This window comes from Equus caballus, chromosome 7, assembly GCF_041296265.1.
Source record: "Equus caballus isolate H_3958 breed thoroughbred chromosome 7, TB-T2T, whole genome shotgun sequence".
In the NCBI taxonomy this organism is placed as follows: domain Eukaryota; kingdom Metazoa; phylum Chordata; class Mammalia; order Perissodactyla; family Equidae; genus Equus; species Equus caballus.
This window is the reverse complement of record NC_091690.1, coordinates 84,648,714-84,666,712: the sequence shown is the minus strand read 5'-3', so window position 1 is coordinate 84,666,712 and position 17,999 is coordinate 84,648,714. Positions and strand designations below refer to the sequence as shown.

Here is a 17,999-nt window from a genome sequence, read left to right as displayed (position 1 = left end):
CCAGTAGTGAGATAGCTGGGTTGTATGGTATTTCTATTTTTAATTTTTGAGAAATCTCCATACTGTTTTCCATAGTGGCTACATCAGTTTCCATTCTCACCAGCAGAGTATGAGGGTTCCCTTTTCTTCACATTGTCTCCAACATTTGTTATTTTTTGTCTTGGTGATTATAGCCATTCTAATGGGTCTAAGGTGATATCTCAGTTTAGTTTTGATTTGCATTTTCTTGATTCTTAGTGATGTTGAACATGTTTTCATGTTCCTATTGGCCATCTGTATATCTTCTTTGGAAAAGTGTCTGTTCATATCCTCTGCCTATTTTTAGATCAAGTTGTTTGTTTTTTTGTTGTTGAGTTCTGTGAGTTTTTTAATATATTTTGGAGATTAACCTCTTGTCAGATAATATGATTTGCCAATATTTTCTCCCAGTTGGTGGGTTGTCTTTTCATTTTGTTCCTGGTTTCCTTTGCCTTGCAGAAGCTCTTTAGTTTGATGAAGTCCCATTTGTTTATTTTTTTTGTTTCCCTTGCCCAAGTAGACACAGTATTCAAAAAGATCCTTATAAGCCTGATGTCAAAGAGTGTACTGCCTCTGTTTTCTTCTAGGAGTTTTATGGTTTCAGGTCTTACTTTCAAGTCTTTGATCCACTTTGAGTTAATTTTTGTGTGTGGTGAAAGATAATGGTCTACTTTCATTCTTTTGCATGTGGCTGTCCAGTTTTCCCAACACCATTTATTGAAGAGACTTTCCTTTCTCCATTGTATGTTCTTAGCTCCTTTGTCGAAGATTAGCTGTCGGTAGATGTGTGGTTTTATTTCTTGGCTTTCAATTCTGTTCCATTGATTTGGGTGTCTGTTTTTGTACCAGTACCATGCTATTTTGATTACTATAGCTTTGTACTATATTTTGAAGTCAGGGGTTGTGATGCCTCCAGCTTTGTTTATTTTTCCTCAGGATTGCTTTTGCTATTCGTGGTCTTTTGTTGCCCCATTTGAATTTTAGGATTCTTTGCTCTATTTCCATGAAGAATGTCAATGGGATTCTGATTGGGATTGCATTGATTCTGTAGATTACTTTAAGTAGTACAGACATTTTAACTATGTTTATTCTTCTAATCCATGTGCATGGAATCTCTTTCCATTTCATTATGTCATCATTGAGTTTTTTCAATAACATCTTATAGTTTTCATTGTATAGTTCTTTCACCTCCTTGGTTAAATTTATTCCTAGATATTTTATCCTTTTTCTTGCAATTGTAAATGGGATTGTATTCTTTAGTTCTCTCTTTTTTTTTTTTTTTAAAGATTGGCCCCTGAGCTAACAGCTGTTGCCACTCTTCTCTTTTTTTGTTTTTCCTTCTTCTTCTCCCCAAAGACCCCCAGTACATAGTTGTATATTCTAGTTGTGAGTGCCTCTGGTTGTGCTATGTGGGATGCCACCTCAACATGGCTTGATGAACAGTGCCATGTCCACACCCAGCTTCCGAACCAGTGAAACCCTGGGCCTCCAGAGCACAGCGTGTAAACTTAACCACTCAGCCACAGGGCTGGCCCCGAGTTCTTTTTCTATGAGTTCATTATTAGAGTATAGAAATATGACTGATTTTTGTAAGTTGATTTTGTACCCTACAACTTTGCTGTAGTTGTTGATTATTTCTAATAGTTTTCCAATGGATTCTTTAGGGTTTTCTGTATATGAAATCATGCCGTCTGCAAACAGTGAGACTTTGACTTCTTCATTGCCTATTTGGATCCCTTTTATTTCTCTTTCTTGCCTAATTGCTCTGGCCAAAACCTCCAGTGCTATGTGGAATAGAAGTGGCAAGAGTGGGCACCATTGTTTTGTTCGTGTTCTCAGAGAGATGGCTTTCAGGTTTTCCCCATTGAGTATGATGTTGGCTGTGGGTTTGTCATATATGGCCTTTGTTGTGTTGAGGTACTTTCATTCTGTACCCATTCTATTGAGAGTTTTTTTTTTTTTTTTATCATAAATGCATGTTGGATCCTGTCAAATGCTTTCTCTGGGTCTGTTGAGATGATCATGTGGTTTTTATTTCTCAATTTGTTAATGTGGTGTATCACATTGATTGATTTATGGATGTTGAACCATCCCTGTGTTCCTGGTGTAAATCCCACTTGATCATGGTGTATGATCCTTTTAATGTATTGCTGTATTCAGTTTGCCAATATTTTGTTGAGAATTTTTGCCTCTAAGTTCATCAGCAATATTGGCCTGTAATTTTCCTTCTTTGTGTTGTGCTTGTCTGGTTTTGGGTCAGCGTGATGTTGGCCTGGTAGATGAGTTAGGAAGTGTTCCGTCTTCAACTTTTTGGAATTGTTTGAGAAGGGTAGATATTAAATTTTCTTTGAATGTCTGTTAGAATTCTCTAGAGAAGCTATCTGGTCCTGGACTTTTATTTTTTGGGAGGTTTTGATTACTGTTTCGATCTCTTTCCTTGTGATTTGTCTATTCAGATTCTCTGTTTCTTCTTCTTCTTTTTTTTTTTTTATTTTTAAAGATTTTATTTTTTCCTTTTTCTCCCCAAAGCCCCCCAGTACATAGTTGTATATTCTTCGTTGTGGGTCCTTCTAGTTGTGGCATGTGGGACGCTGCCTCAGCGTGGCTTGATGAGCAGTGCCATGTCCGCGCCCAGGATTCGAACCAATGAAACACTGGGCCGCCTGCAGCGGAGTGCGCGAACTTAACCACTCGGCCACGGGGCCAGCCCCTCTCAGTTTCTTCTTGATTCCAATTGGGAGGTTGTGTGAGTCTAAGAATTTATCCATTTTTTCTGGATTGTCCAATTTGTTGGCATATAGTTTTTCATAGTATTCTCTTATAATCCTTTGTATTTCTGTGGTATCCATTGTAATTTCTCCTCTTTCATTTCTAATTTTATTTATTAGAGTCTTCTCTGTTTTTTCTTTAGTGAGTCTGGTTAAAGCTTTTGTCAGTTTTGTTTTATCCTGTCAAAGAACCAGCTCATAGTTTTGATGATCCTTTCTTCTATTCTTTTTGTTTCAGTTTCATTTATTTCTGCTCTTTTATTATTTCCCTCCTTTTGCTGACTTTGGGTTTTATTTGTTTTTCTTTTTCTGATAGTTTTATGTGTATTTTAAGATTGCTTATTTGAGATTTTTCTTGTTTGTTAAGGTGGGCCTGTATTGCTGTGACTTTCCCTCTTAGGACTGCTTTTGCTGCATCCAATATGAGTTGGTATGGTGTATTGTCATTGTCATTTGTCTCCATATATTTTTTATTTTTTTATTTCTTTTATTGAGTTCATAATAGTGTACATCAATGTGAGATTTCAGTTGTACATTATTTCTTAACTGTCACCACATAAGTGCTCCCCTTCACCCCCTGTGCCTCCCCTGGCCCCATTCCCCTGGTAACCACTGAACTGTTTTCTTTGTCCCAGTACTTGTTTATGTTCCACATATGAGTGATATCATCTGGTGTTTGTCTTTCCCAGACTGGCTGATTTCACTTAGCATAATTCCCTCTAGGTCCTTCCATGTTACTGCAAATGGGATGAATTTGTCTTTTTTCCTTGTTGAGTAGTATTCCATTGTATATATATACCACATTTTCTTTATCCACTCATTGGTTGTTGGGCACTTGGGTTACTTTCATGTCTTGGCTATTGTGAATAGTGTGGCAACAAACATAGGGGTGCATATGTTACTTTGGATTGTTGATTTCAAATTGTTTGGGTAGATACCCAGTAGAGGGATAGCTGGGTCTTATGGTAGTTCTATGTTTAGTTTTTTGAGGAAACTCCATACTGTTTTCCATAGTGCTTGCATCAGTTTGCATTCCCACCAACAGTGTGTAAGAGTTCCCTTCTCTCTACACCGTTTCCAACATTTGTTATTTTTAGTCTTAGTGATTATAGCCATTTTAACAGGCATAAGGTGGTATCTTAGTGTAGTTTTGATTTGTATTTCCCTGTTGATTAGTGATGTTGAACATCTTTTCATATGTTTATTGTCCATCTGTATATCTTCTTTGGAAAAATGTCTGTTCATCTCCTCTGCCCACTTTTTGATTGGGTTGTTTGCTTTCTTATTGTTGATTTGGGTGAGTTCTTTATATATTATGGAGATTAACCCCTTGTCAGATATATAATTTGCAAATATTTTCTGCCAATTGGTGGGTTGTCTCTTTGTTTTGATCCTAGTTTCTTTTGCGTTGCAGAAGCTCTTTAGTCTGATGAACTCCCACTTGTTTATTTTTTCTGTTGTTTCCCTTCTCTGAGAGGACATGGTATTTGAAAAGATCATTTTTAGTTTGATGTCAAAGAGTGTACTACCAATTTTATCTTCCAGGAGTTTTATAGTTTCAGGATGTATCTTCAAGTCTTTGGTCCATTTTGAGTTTATTTTTGTGTATGGCATGAGATAGTGGTCTATCTTCATTCTTTTGCATGTGGCTGTCCAGTTTTCCCAACACCATTTATTGAAGAGACTATCTTTTCTCCATTGTATGTTCTTAGTACGTTTGTTGAAGATCAGCTCTCCGTAGATGTGTGGTTTTATTTCTGAGCTTTCAGTTCTGTTCCACTGATCTCTGTGCCTGTTTTTGTACCAGTACTGTGCTGTTTTGGTCATTATGGCTTTGTAGTATATTTTGAAGTCAAGGATTGTGATCCCTCCAGGTTTGTTCTTTTTTCTCAGGATTGCCGTACAATTTGAGGTCTTTGATTTCTGCATATGAATTTTAGTATTCTTAGCTCTATTTCTGTGAAGAATGTCATTGGGATTCTGATTGGTATTGCATTGAATCTGTAGATTGCTTTGGGCAGTATGGACATTTTAACTATGTTTATTCTTCCAATCCATGAGCAAGGAATCTCTTTCCATCTCTTTATGTCATTATCAATTTCTCTCAGTAATGTCTTACATGTATAAGTCCTTCACCTCCTTGGTTAAATTGATTCCTAGGTACTTTATTTTTTTAGTTGCGATTGCAAATGGAATTATATTCTAGGGTGAGTTCTCTTTCTGTAAGTTCGTTATTGGAGTACAGAAAAGCAACTGATTTTTGTAAGTTGAGTCTGTACCTGCAACTTTACTGTAGTTGTTAATTATTTCTATTAGTTTTCCAATGGATGTTTTTGGGTTTCCTATGTGTAAGATCATGTCATCTGCCAACAGCGAGAGTTTCACTTCTTCACTCCCTATTTGGATTCCTTTTATTCCTTTCTGTTGCCTGATTGCTCTGGCCCAAACCACCAGAACTATGTTGAATAAGAGTGGTGATAGTTGGCATCCTTGTCTCACTCCTGTTCTCAGGGTGATGGTGCTCAGTTTTTGCCCATTGAGTATGATGTTGGCTGTGGGTTTGTCATATAGGGCCTTTATTATGTTGAGGTAATTTCCTTCTATCCCCATTTTGTTGAGAGTTTTTATCATAAATGGCCGTTGGATCTTGTCAAATACTTTCTCTGCATCTATTGAGATGATCATGTGGTTTTTATTCCTCCATTTGTTGACGTGGTGTATCATGTTGATTGATTACAGATGTTGAAGCATCCCTGTGTCCCTGGTATGAATCCCACTTGATCATGATGTATGATCCTTTTGATGTATTGCTGAATATGGGTTGCCAAAATTTTGTTGAGAATTTTTGCATCTATGTTCATCAGCGATATTGGCCTGTAGTTCTCCTGTTTTGTGCTGTCTTTGTCAGGCTTTGGTATCAGAGTGATGTTGGCCTTGTAGAATGTGTTAGGAAGTGTTCCATCTTCCCTAATCTTTTGGAATAGCTTGAAAAGCATACGTATTAAATCTCTCTAAAAATTTGGTAGAGTTCCCCAGGAAAGCCATCTGATCCTGGGGTTTTATTGTTTGGGATGCTTTTGATTGCTCTTTCAATCTCTTTCCTTGTGATTGGTCTATTCAGATTGTCTGTTTCTTCTTGACTCAGCTTTGGGAGGTTGTAAGAGTCTATTTATCCATTTCCTGTAGGTTATGCATTTTGTTGGTGTATAGTTTTTCATAGTATTCTCTTATAATCCATTGTATTTTTGTGGAGTCTGTTGTTATTTTTCCTCTTTCATTTCTGATTTTGTTTGAGCTTTCTGTCTTTTTTTCTTTGTAAGTCTGGCTAGAGGTTTGTCAGTTTTATTTATCTTCTCAAAGAACCAGCTCTTTGTTTCATTGATCCTCTCTGCTGCCTTTTTTGTTCAATAGCATTTATTTCTGCTCTGATTTTTATTATTTTTCTCCTTCTGCTAACTTCGGGTTTTGTGTGTTCTTCTTTTTCTAATTCAGTTAGGTGTAATTTGAGATTGCTCATGTGGGATTTTTCTTGTTTGTTAAGGTGTGCCTGTATTGCGATGAATTTCCCTCTTAATATGTCTTTTGCTGCATCCCATATGATTTAGTATGGCATCTTATCATTTTCATTTGTCTCCAGATATTTTTTTATTTCTTCTTTAATTTCTTCAATGATCCATTGGTTGTTCAATAGCACGTTGTTTAATCTCCACATCTTTGTCCCTTTCTCAGCTTTTTTCTTGTAATTAATTTCTAGCTTCATAGCATTATGATCGGAAAAGATGCTTGTTATTATTTCAATTTTTTTAAATTTATAGAGGCTTGCCTTGTTTCCCAACATATGGTCTATCCTTGAGAATGTTCCATGCGCAGTTGAGAAGAATGTGTATTCTGCTCTTTTTGGATGGAGTGTTCTATATATGTCTATTAAGTCCAACTGGTTTAGCTTTTCATTTAATTCCACTGTTTCCTTGTTGATTTTCTGTCTGGATGGTCTATCCGTTGATGTGAGTGAGGTGTTGAGGTCCCCTACTAATTATTATTGCGTTATTTTTAATATCTTCTTTTAGGTTTGTTAATAGTTGTTTTATGAACTTTGGTGCTCCTGTGTTGGGTGCATAGATATTTATAAGCAGTTTTTCTTCTTGATGGAATCTCCCTTTGATCATCATATACTGCCCCCCTTTGTCTCTCTTTAACTGCCTTATCTTGAAATCTACTTTGATATAAGTATTGCAACACCTGCTTTCTTTTGTTTTCCATTAGCTTGGAGTATTGTTTCCACCCCTTCACTCTGAGCCTGTATTTGTCATTGGAGCTGAGATGTGTTTCCTGGAGGCAACAAATTCTTGGATCTTGTTCTCTAATCCATCTTGCCACCGTGTGTCTTTTTATTGGAGAGTTCATTCTGTTTACATTGAGGGTGATTATTGATGTATGAGGGCTAATGCTTAATGTCTTCTGGTTTTCCTGCATTTCCTTTGTTTCCTTTGTTTCTTGTCCTGTGTGTTTTGGTCTACCCATTGAATTATGCAGTTTTGTATGATGTGTTTCTTTGTTTTTTACTGATTTATTTTTTTTGTCTCTGTTCTGCCTTTTAGTTTAGTGGTTACCTTGAAGTTTATATTCAGAACCTTGTGTATAACATAGTCCATTTTCTGATGGCCTCTTATTTCCTTAGTCTCAACTGATTCTGTCCCTTTCCTCCTTCACTCCTAAGTTATTATTCTCATATCATATTCCAACCTATGTTGTGAGTTTGTGGTTAAAGTGACAAGATTGTCTTTGTTTTTGGTGTTTTCCCTCCCTTTAGCCTAATGCTATAGTTGAATAGTTGCTATCCTATTCTGATTCTATCTGATTGTCTTCGTACTCTGTGTTTTGTGATGCCTTTCTCCCTTTTTTTCTTTTTTCAGGTATGAGGGCCTTCTCGAGAATTTCTTGTAGGGGGGTGTCTCGTGGCTACAAAGTCCCTTAGCTTTTATTTGTCTGGGAAAGATTTAATTTCTCCCTCATATCTGAAGGATATTTTTGCTGGACAGAAATTTCTTGGCTGAAGATTTTTATCTTTTAAAGTTTTGAATATGTCATTCCATTCTCTCCTAGAGAAATCTGCTGAAAGCCTGATAGGGGTTCCTTTGTAGGTTAGTTTCTTCTGCCTTGCTGCTCGGAGTATTCTTTCTTTGTCATTCATTTTTGCCAGTTTTACTACTATATGCCTTGCAGTAGGTCTTTTTACAAATCTCGGAGATGTGGAAGCTTCCTCCACACATATTTCCCTCTCTTTCCCTCGATTTGGGAAGTTGTCAGCTGTTATTTCTTTGAACACACTTTCTGCTCCATTCTCCTTCTCTTTATCTTCCTGAATACCTATAATTCTTACGTTGCATTTCCTCATTGAGTCAGATATTACTCGGAGGTATTTTTCATTTCTTTTTAGTCTTAGTTCTCTCTCCTCCTCCATCTGGAGCATTTCAACACGTCTATCTTTGATTATGCAGATTTGCTCCTCTGCGGTGTCCACATGAGCATTCAGGGAATCCGTATTTTGTTTTATCTCTTCCTTTGTGTCTTTCATCTCTAGTATTTCTGATTGATTCTTCTTTATAGTTTCTCTTTTGTGAAGTAGCTCCTGAACTCTTTGAATTGTTTCTCTATATTCTCTTTTACCTCATTGAGTTTTTTGATGATAGCTATTTTGAATTCATTGTCGTTTAGTTTACTTATTTCTGTGTCCTCTTGACTGAGTTCTGGATGCTTGTCGTTTTCTCTCTTATCTGGCAGTTGACCGAGTGCCTGATGTTGGAAGGATGGGACTTTCCCTTTGTCATATTATTTGGTTGCAGTTACAGTCCATCGCCACTGGGTGGGGGTCAAGAGCCAGGTATTCTGAGCCCTCCACCTTCAGCGGAGATGGCGTGGCATGGGTCGGGGGAGGGGTTCTTACTCCTGTGTGCAGTCCCTGGTTTCCCCAATAAGCTCTTGCTGTCTGGTCTCCTGGGGTGTTGGTTTGATGAGGTCACCCCACGCAAATGCTTTCACCCTGTTAGAGGGCTGCCCTCTAGGCTGCAAGGGCCCTAGGCAGTCCTGGGTGGTCCTGTGGATGTGCCACCGTGCCCGACTCCTTCCCTCATGCAGCCCCCTGCGGCAGTGACCGCAGTCTTTAGGGGAGGGAGCGAAGTTCTTTCTTACCCCGTTCCAGCTCCTGTCAGGGGGGCTGCAGTCTCTCTGCCCTTGGTCGTGGCTGCCATGACTCTCCAAGGATTTTTGTGCTTTTAGGGTATTTTCTGTTGGAATATGGTTGCTCCTTTTTGTTGTATGTTGGAGGGGAGAGAGTCCCAGGCAAGTTCACTCCACCATGATGCTGACATCACTCCCTGTCTCCAGATATTTTTTGATTTCTCCTTTAATTTCTTCAATGATCCATTGGTTGTTCAGTAGCATGTTGTTAGTCTCCACATCTTTGTCCCTTTCTCTTTCTTTCGCTTATAATGCTTTTGAGATTCCATTTTGTTGTGTGTATTAATAGTGACTCCAATTACTTTTCTATTGTGTCATTAGATGCTATCCCGCCTGTGTCTGCAAACCTGTTTATTTTTCTTCATTCTTTCTTTATTTTGTGCATTGGCTAATTTCTACTGATCTATTTTCAAGTTCCTTGATTTTTTTCCATCTCATCTGTGGTTTGCCCATCTAATGAGTTTTTCATTTTAGTTATTGTTCTTTTCAGGTAGAGCTGAGTTTTCTTTTTTTTGATAGTTTTCACTTCTGTATTGAGATTCTCTTTCTTCCACTCATCAAGACCGTTGTCTTATTTTGGTTCTTTGAATACACTTTCCTTTAATTGTTTGAATATATTTATAATATGTGCTTTGAAGTCTTTGTTAAATCCTACATTGGGGCCCACTTGAAATCAGTTTCTATTGACTACCTATTTGTTGTCTTGTTTCTTTGCATCTCTCATAATTTTTCATCAAAACCTAGGCATTGTAGTGTTCTTATGAGGATTGTTGATTTTTTTGTTCTGGTGGACCATTAACTTGCCTGGACTCAAACTGCAAACTTTGTTCCCCCCACAGTTTGTAGCAGTTGATATCTGTGCTCAGTTCTTACTTCTTCTAGCTACCTGTTTTTAGCTTGGTCTTCTGGGGAGTTGGTGGGTGGGGAGGGATCTCCTGCACCTGTGTAATTTGATGGTCAGCCAAAAATCTGGGCAGAGATTATACTCATATTTTGGAGCTCATGCTCCCTGTAGTTCCTCTACTTCTGTGGATTCCCTCCTAATTTCTAGCTTGTTGGCCAGTGGTGGTCTCTGTCCTCTGTCACCTTAGCCAGTAAGGGCTTCAGCTTCTTGTTGCTTGGGCTGTGTATGGTTGGGGAATGCACTCAGTTATGAAAAGCATCGAACTCATAGATCTTATACCAGCTTTCAGGGGTAAATTCCTTTGTGGTCTACCACCGAGGCTACCTGGGGTCTCCCCCAAAGCATGTGTAATTTAGCTGAGCATAGTTTATGTTCAGATTTTGGGTCTCATGCCTCTGTGTATCTTTCATTCCCAGTATGTCTGCCTTAAATTTTCAGCTGCACGTCTAGACTTGAAATAGTTTCTCTACCACTTTGAGCTGTGTGGCTGCCTGGTTTCTTCACTGTATTTGTAGGGGTTAGGGATGGCACTCAGCACAAAAACTTTAACCTGAACTCATGATTCTGTCCCTTTCCAGTTGTAGTTTTTCAAGAGTAAGCTCTTCTTTCACTACTGTATGGTTTGGGACACTTTTCAGTGCTTTTAAACAGTTATTTTTTTTATATTTTATCTAGATTTAAATAATTGTTATCTGCTGGAGGCTTTCATGATCATTTTACTTGGCTGCATTTGCAGGTTCCTTTTCACTGCTCTGGTTTGCTTTTTAAAAGTTGCTTCCACCTGTTCTTTTTCTTTCATGATTATCTGTGGTCGTATTCAGCCTTGCCAGTTCTTGATGTGGCTAAAAATAACTGTTCAGTTCCTTATCAATTTAAGGATTTATGTTACACTTAGAATGGGTTAGATGGCAATCATGAGGAAATTATAAAAACCTTGTAGAACCGTTTCAAAGCTTTCTATATCATATATATGTATGTCATATATTTTGTGCCTTTCAGGGTGGTACAGTCTCTCTTTTATTCCTAAGAGGGGAGGCTCATCAAATAATCCGTCAAGATTCTGGCCCTTCAGAAATTCTTTTCCATCTAGACCCCTCTGAAGGCCTTCTGTCTAGTTAGTACAGAGTTAAATGTGTGACCCTTCAAGCGTTTGTTCTTTAGTCTGCCAGTCTCGAGTGATTCTTTTGCTCTGTGGGGCTCACTCTCTCTTCTTCCAAATAGGAAAGGTTACCATAGGACATTTTGCTAGCTCAGGTGACCTCTTGGTCAGGCTCTAGTACCCACACCTCTGGATATTTGTCTTTCTATGCAGCTGAAGGCAATCCGTGGCTCCTTGCCCTGGTATCGCTATGTGATTCTGTTCTCTTCACTGTTTTCCCTCTCTTACCTATCAGGTCTTTCTCTTCAGTAACCACCACACTTGAATTACTTTGTTTACAAAGTTTGAGAGATAAAAATAATTTCACTTTAGTAGAAAAGCGTTCCTGTAATGGCACTATTTAGAGTGAGATCTCAATAGGATAGAGAAAGCCACAAGATGGCTGAGGTTTAAAAGAGACATCTGTTGGTAATAAGGAGCAAACATGAATTTCTGTATACCTAGCTTGGTACATTGGAAAGAACATAGGCTTTTGGTTAGACTGGGATTCTAATCTTAGCTGTAAGATTTCCTCATCTATGAAACAGGATAATAATATTGAGTTTTTTCAAGCTTTAAATAGGAGAAAGTATATAAATTTCCTAGAACATTGATACATAATAAGGACAGAATAAACTGTCTCTGAATACTCTGTGGGGTTTTTTTTTTTGCTGTTTTTCTTTTTTTTAACCATTCTGTGGATCATTGCCGTTACTTAATACTACCTGGAAATAGCGTCCCAGGGAGCATTTACTTACATTACTGTAGTCTTGAAGATTCTGTCCCTCCGCCCCGCCTTTTTTAGATGTGATATCCAAGAGAAGATGAAGTAATTGAATCACTTTTTTCCCAGTTGACTTTCGGCAGCCTCCTGTTGTCCCTAGTCAACAGGCTCAGTTGTTGTAGCCTCTGTACATATTATTTCCAGATTATTTAGAATTTAGATTATTTCTATCATGCCTAAAAATAGTAATGAACTATGACATATTTTCTAAGAACTTTGTTTCCAGTAGTTTAGCAATTATTTTTTGATGATTACAATATCCAAGTGATAATAAACTTTAGTTTGCCTAATATGAAGTGGATATTGGAGAGCCAAGTGTCAGATTTTGAAGGAAATTTTATTGTAAGGAGTTGAGATAGAGGAAATGGAGAGTCATGAAAAGTTTTTAGACAATTCTGATTACAGCAGAGCAAATATGAAACTGAATTGGTGGTCAAGAGGTCAACAAAGAGGCTTATTGATAGATTGTAAGGGTTTACATGAGGGCAGTAACCTTATCAATGAAAGGGGAGAGAAGGAGTCAAAAGAACGTTTTGAAGTAGACTTGATGTAGGGAAATGGGAAGTCAAGGATGACTTCAAGGTTTTTGATTTAGTGAATAGAGATGACACTAGCTGATGTGGGACACCAAGGTAGAGTCTGGCTCTGTTGAATTTGGGGTGCTTATTGAAGAATTCAGATAGAGATAATGAAAACAGAGTGTATGTAGTGTGTACAACCTGGTATTCTCAAGGGTTTCACCCTCATTTTTTTGTCTGCTGTCTCCCTGGACCCAGCAAATAGAGAAGAGAAATGAAGATAGAATCCTAAAGGACACCCAAGATTTAATGGGGATGAAGGGTTGGGTAACAGTGCAAAAACATTCTGGGCAGAGGAGAGACACAAGAGTAAGTGGCAAATGGAGCCATTAGTGGAGTCTTTGTTCCTTTACTAGAGTGAGTTTTTTGAGCACAGAAACGATACTTTACTTGCTTCAGCATCTTGTAAATTGCTTGGCATATTGTAGTAGGTGTTCAATACATGCTGGAATGAATGAATGAATGAATGAAATAAGATAAATATAATGTCACCAAGTATGGTGTGGAGAGTGGTTAAAGTAGAAGAGATCATTAAACATTTCAAAATAGTATATAATGTGTGTCATTTGCCTTTTATCTATTTGTAGTTATATCTATAGCTTGTTCATAACATTTAAAAATATACTAGCGTATATAGGCAAACACAGGCATATGTTTTCCCAAATATCTCAACTTGAATTTCACTTGTTTTTAGCATGCTTGTATCCCTGACTATTGAAAATGAGGAGTGGGGAGAAATCTTTCAAATGGTGATACCTAAGTTTTATTGACAAATGGAAAGTAAATATGATTTTCCAATTAACTTTTTTGATAGGCTTCGTCTGAACATTCTTTACTTTCTTGTGGCTGACTGTAAAATACATGCTTGTTAATTTTGATAGGGTTGATTAGGAAGACATGCATACTGGTCTTTCTCTGCTGCTAGATATGTACCACCCGCTGCAAAATGGTAGAAAATGTGAATCTGAATTTACCTTATCCATTCCTTGTGGTTGTGTTTTTTTAGTCACTGCCTCCCATGGTTTAGGATCATTGTTCCCTCAGGGGACATCTGTGACTGTCCTGTTCAGAGTGGTGTGTCTTATAGTTAAGGGTTAGGAGGAGATAAAATGCTCTTATAAAGAAATGTTAATGCCTGAAAAGCTTATTGGAAGACCTATAAAGTAAGGAGAAAAGACTCTAAATCTCTTTCTACAGAACCTGCTAAGTCTCTCTACATCTTTCTTTCCCCTTATCAATTTTTCCCTACTTCTCTTTTTACCTTTTGTGTATCTCTTGCTCGGTGACTGCGTTTTTCTGACTTTTCTCCTTTGTCTCTCTGATTTGTTCTTTTTCAGCCTTTCCTTCTGCCTCATCTCTTCAGTACAGATAACTAGCTATAACATCAAATTGAAATTTTAATAAGTTTCCTTTTTAGTAAATACATTTTATAGTTAAAAACTGAAATGAGATTGAAATTTTTTGTTTTCAAGATAATTTTATGTTCGTCTAATAACTGATTGATTTTCAGTCATTCAGTGATCCTTAAGGAAATTGGTTTTCTTTTCCAGGAGTATTCAGCACATAAACTGTGTGGCATTTGTCTAGGAGTTTGAATTAGCCATTGTGCACTTCTCTTCCTTCCCCTTTTCTCTTATTTTTATGTGTTTCACTCATTGATCTACCTACTTACTTATATATTTATTATATTAAAATGTTCATTTACTGTAAGATTTTCAGTTGTTTTTTGGAAAGGAAGTACTAAGTAACTGAGGAAAAAATTATAAAATAGCAAAATAGTGTCTCTAGAATGAAAATATTTCTTTTAAGGAATTTTGAGATAGATTCACGATTTTAATGTTTATCTTTGGCATTTTTTGTGAAATTGTACTGGAATACCTTATGAAACTCAGTAAAGTAGTATAGTATTTTCCCAATTCTGGATTACCTTTGACTTTTATGCAGAGCTCCACCTCGCTTCTGTCTGTCAAATCCAGCTTGGAAAAGTGTATAGAAAGCATACAGGAGTGGGTGTCAGGAAACCTTGTTTCTAGTCCAACTTGTATCTTTGTTCAAATTGTTTAACCTCATTGGTTTTTCTTTTGGTGTTTGCAATCTCTAAAAGTCACATCTAACATACTATTTCCGAATAAAATACAGTCTGAGCATTTTCCAAGGTCAAGACTTTATTCTATATAATAAATTCTCATTGTTCTTTATAATCCTGCCATTTAACAGCATTGTGACCTTTGGCAAGGTTACTAAAGACTGTTTTCTACTGTATATAGGGATTATAATGCCATCCTTATAAGGTGATTGTGAAGATTAAATTGGATAGGAATATATTTTAAAGTGCTTAGTCCAGGTGTTCTGTAGAGCTATTGCTAAGTGAGTTTTCTGATAATTTCATATGACTATAGTAGAAATAACAGTCACAGGCTTCACATAGGAAAAGGCATGAAGCATATGAATTGTATTGATAAAAATTTTTGTGGTAATTCCACTGTCAGGAAACATCAGGATGTTTACATACTTTTATTTTTGAGCAAATAATAAATTTCTATTCAGGGTCTTTAACTTGGTTAAAGAAATAGCAGTATTGTTATTTGGTTTTACTAGATGGTTTGTTAAGCATCTTAAACTTTTAGTAATTCAGAAATGTATTCTAAGCAAAATTTTGTCTGAAAGAGTCATTCTGTGGAATTGTTTTTGCCTGTTTTGGTACTATATTGTTTGGAAACATAAGGTACCCAGATGGCAGTTAAGTATATTTACTAAATATAAATAGCACGTTACAAAGCTGTTGCATAGGGGTAGCAAATTTAATAGAAGAATCAAATGAAAAGTATCTAAAAGGACTTCTGGTGTTTATTTTAATCTGATTTGTGGTATTTATACGTCTACTATTTTATAATCCTGTTCATCATCATATTAAAAAAATATGTCATGTAGCTGGCCCGGTGGTGTAGTGGTTAAGTTCGTGTGCTCTGCTTTGGCAGTCCAGGGTTTGCAGGTTTGAATCCTGGGCGTGGACCTATACACCGCTCATCAAGCCATGCTGTGGTGGCGTCCCACGTACAAAATAGAGGAAGATTGGCACGGTGTTGGCTCAGCGACAATCTTCCTCACCAAAAGAAAAAAAGGTCACAATAATATCAGAGTATGTAAAATTCTGTGACTGTTTTATTCTGCATGGAATAGATTTAAAGGTCAACACTACTCTTTTATGTAGGTTATGGGTGCTACATGTGTGCTTTCAGAGCAGTAGTGTGAGGAAGCTTGAAGTGGGATGGCAGGACGGCCTCATCCTTATGACAGTAACTCCAGTGATCCAGAGAATTGGGATCGGAAATTGCATAGTAGACCTCGTAAACTTTATAAACATTCAAGGTAGGTAGAAAATATGTATTTCACGTATCACAGCTCTGATAAAATAGATTTTTATACAGAATCAAACTGCATTTGGTTGTGGCAAGTCCGGTCAGAGCATGGGGACTGGTTTACAAAATATTATGAATGTTTGTGTTTCTCCTTAAATACCTTTTAGAGAAACATTTCTTTCCTTTTAATTTTCTTATATTTATATTTATTTGAATTTTTGTTTCTGTTTCTAAATAATATTAAAATCTCCTTAGTTGACCCCGTGAATAAATGCAGTTATTAATTTAATTGGGAACTCTGGCAAGACAAGTTAGTTCTTTGTATTTAAAACTCTTTGATAGGAATTTACTGTGTGCTCTAAATACATTGTGTATGTAGACTATACATGATAATTTGTGGGCTTATGTCAGTCTTTGCCTCCATACCTTTTTAACTCTTTGAATTTATATTATATTGTCATTCTGAATGACTCTATGGTTCATTTAAAGTTTGATATGTTAAATGAAATTCATTTCAAAAGTTTCAGCCCATTTGTCTATTATTAAAGCTTTCATTTTGTGCTGTGTGACTTAATGAAGAACACCTCATTTAGAACACTTTATGATCTGATATTTTAAGGTGTTATTTGGCAGCTCATAAAGCTCACACATTACAGGTATGTAAGCATGTTTTCATAGAGTCTTGTGCTTTATGATTATTTACTTCGGGGATATTATTGAGCATTTAACTTACTTGAATGTAAAATTCTCCTGATCACTGGTAACTAATACCAGCTTTCTTGAAAAAGAATAAAAACATGCCATGATATTGAAATCCTTTTGTCATTTTAAAGGTAATTTGGTACTATATGCTATAGCTAGAAAATATGAATGAATAGTACCGTTTAAGTCTCCTGACAAGATGTCTGCCTTTATTGTGGACTTTTAATATGGTGAGGTGTAGAATGAAAATGTTAAGTTGACTTTATTAATTTATAAGTACACACCAGTGGTATAAGTGTTTGTTGGTTTGTTCGTTTGTGTGTGTGTGTGTGTGTGTGTGTGTGTGTGTGTGTCCTTCACCAGGTGGCTCTAGTTCTTTTACTCTATCCTGCTTAGATGGATAATTATTTTGTCTTTGAGATTAAAGATATGTTGGTTTTAGCTCATTAAATTTGGGGTTGTATTTGTATCTGCTATGTTGTATACATCTTTTCAGGTACATTTTATGTTCTTTTTCCTAATTCTTAATATTTTTCTGCTGATGTACAATACTGTATTATATATGTGAAGTGGTGACAGGGTGGAAATAAGCTGTTGTTTGCTTTATAAAAGCTACATGCATACAATGGGAAAAATTTATAGAGACTGGCAGTACTTTTTTCATTGTTGTTATTTCATTTCAATAACAAATATCATGGCTCATCTTGGTATCGATAGCATCAGTAACTTTTTGGCGCTCTTTTCAGGTAGACTGCAGCAGAATTGGTTGTTTAAGTGAAAAATGTTAAGAGAAATATAAAATAAGTTCGTTTATTTTTCTTTCTTTTTACTGGAAATGCCATGAAATCCTGTGAGTTTATTTTAGCCTTATTTGTGGAAAATCTGCCCAAAGGAAAACCGTTTACTTTTGGGGAGTTTAGTAAAGTAAACACTTTTACGTTTACTTCGGAACATATAACTTAAGATACTTTTAAAAAAGATACAATTTGACTTTTAAAAAATGGTATTTTTTTAATTGATAGTAAATAATTGACAGAGATTTTAAAAACTAACAGTCAGCAAGTAATTGAAAACCTGTGCTTAAGTTCAGGAGAGATTCAGAAGTTTGTCAGGGTACCATCATGGAATGCTTTAATATCCCTATATGGAACAATTAGAGGACAAGAAGACACTAAATTGTGGTAGTAAGTTGTAGTAAAATAAGAGTTCAGAGAAGGAATCAATATCAGTTTGAATAGGTGAAAATGAGACTTGAACTAATCCTTTGGATGGAGGACAATCCTGCCAGGGACCTTCTGGAGATTACCTTGACTGGATCTGAAGGTGGAGCTCTCAATAGTGTTGCTTACTGTTTCCATTTGACAGATGGAAAAATTGAGGTTAATAATCTTGCCCAAGGCCAAAAAACTTGTAAATGGTAGAGCTAAGATTTATAAACAAGTTTCTCATTCTTTTATTTTTAAAATTTTAAATAACTTATTATGGTACATTTTAAATACACGTAGAGAGAA

General features: G+C 36.5%; 1 protein-coding gene across 9 annotated transcripts in view; it reads left to right on the top strand.

Moving 5' to 3' along the window:
* Positions 1 to 17,999, top strand: part of BTBD10 (BTB domain containing 10) — a 71,055-nt gene that overhangs the window by 13,408 nt on the left and 39,648 nt on the right. For 5 of the 9 annotated variants that reach the window (XM_005612187.4, XM_070273399.1, XM_070273401.1 and 2 more), the window contains exon 2: positions 15,639 to 15,796. The exons of 3 other annotated variants lie outside the window; for them this stretch is intronic. In XM_005612187.4, coding sequence (XP_005612244.1) covers positions 15,696 to 15,796 — 101 coding nt within the window. In that variant the 5' untranslated portion in view covers positions 15,639 to 15,695. Of the gene's footprint in view, positions 1 to 15,638; positions 15,797 to 16,405; positions 16,443 to 17,999 lie in introns of all 9 variants that reach the window. One more of the 9 variants, XM_070273400.1, reaches the window with a different exon arrangement.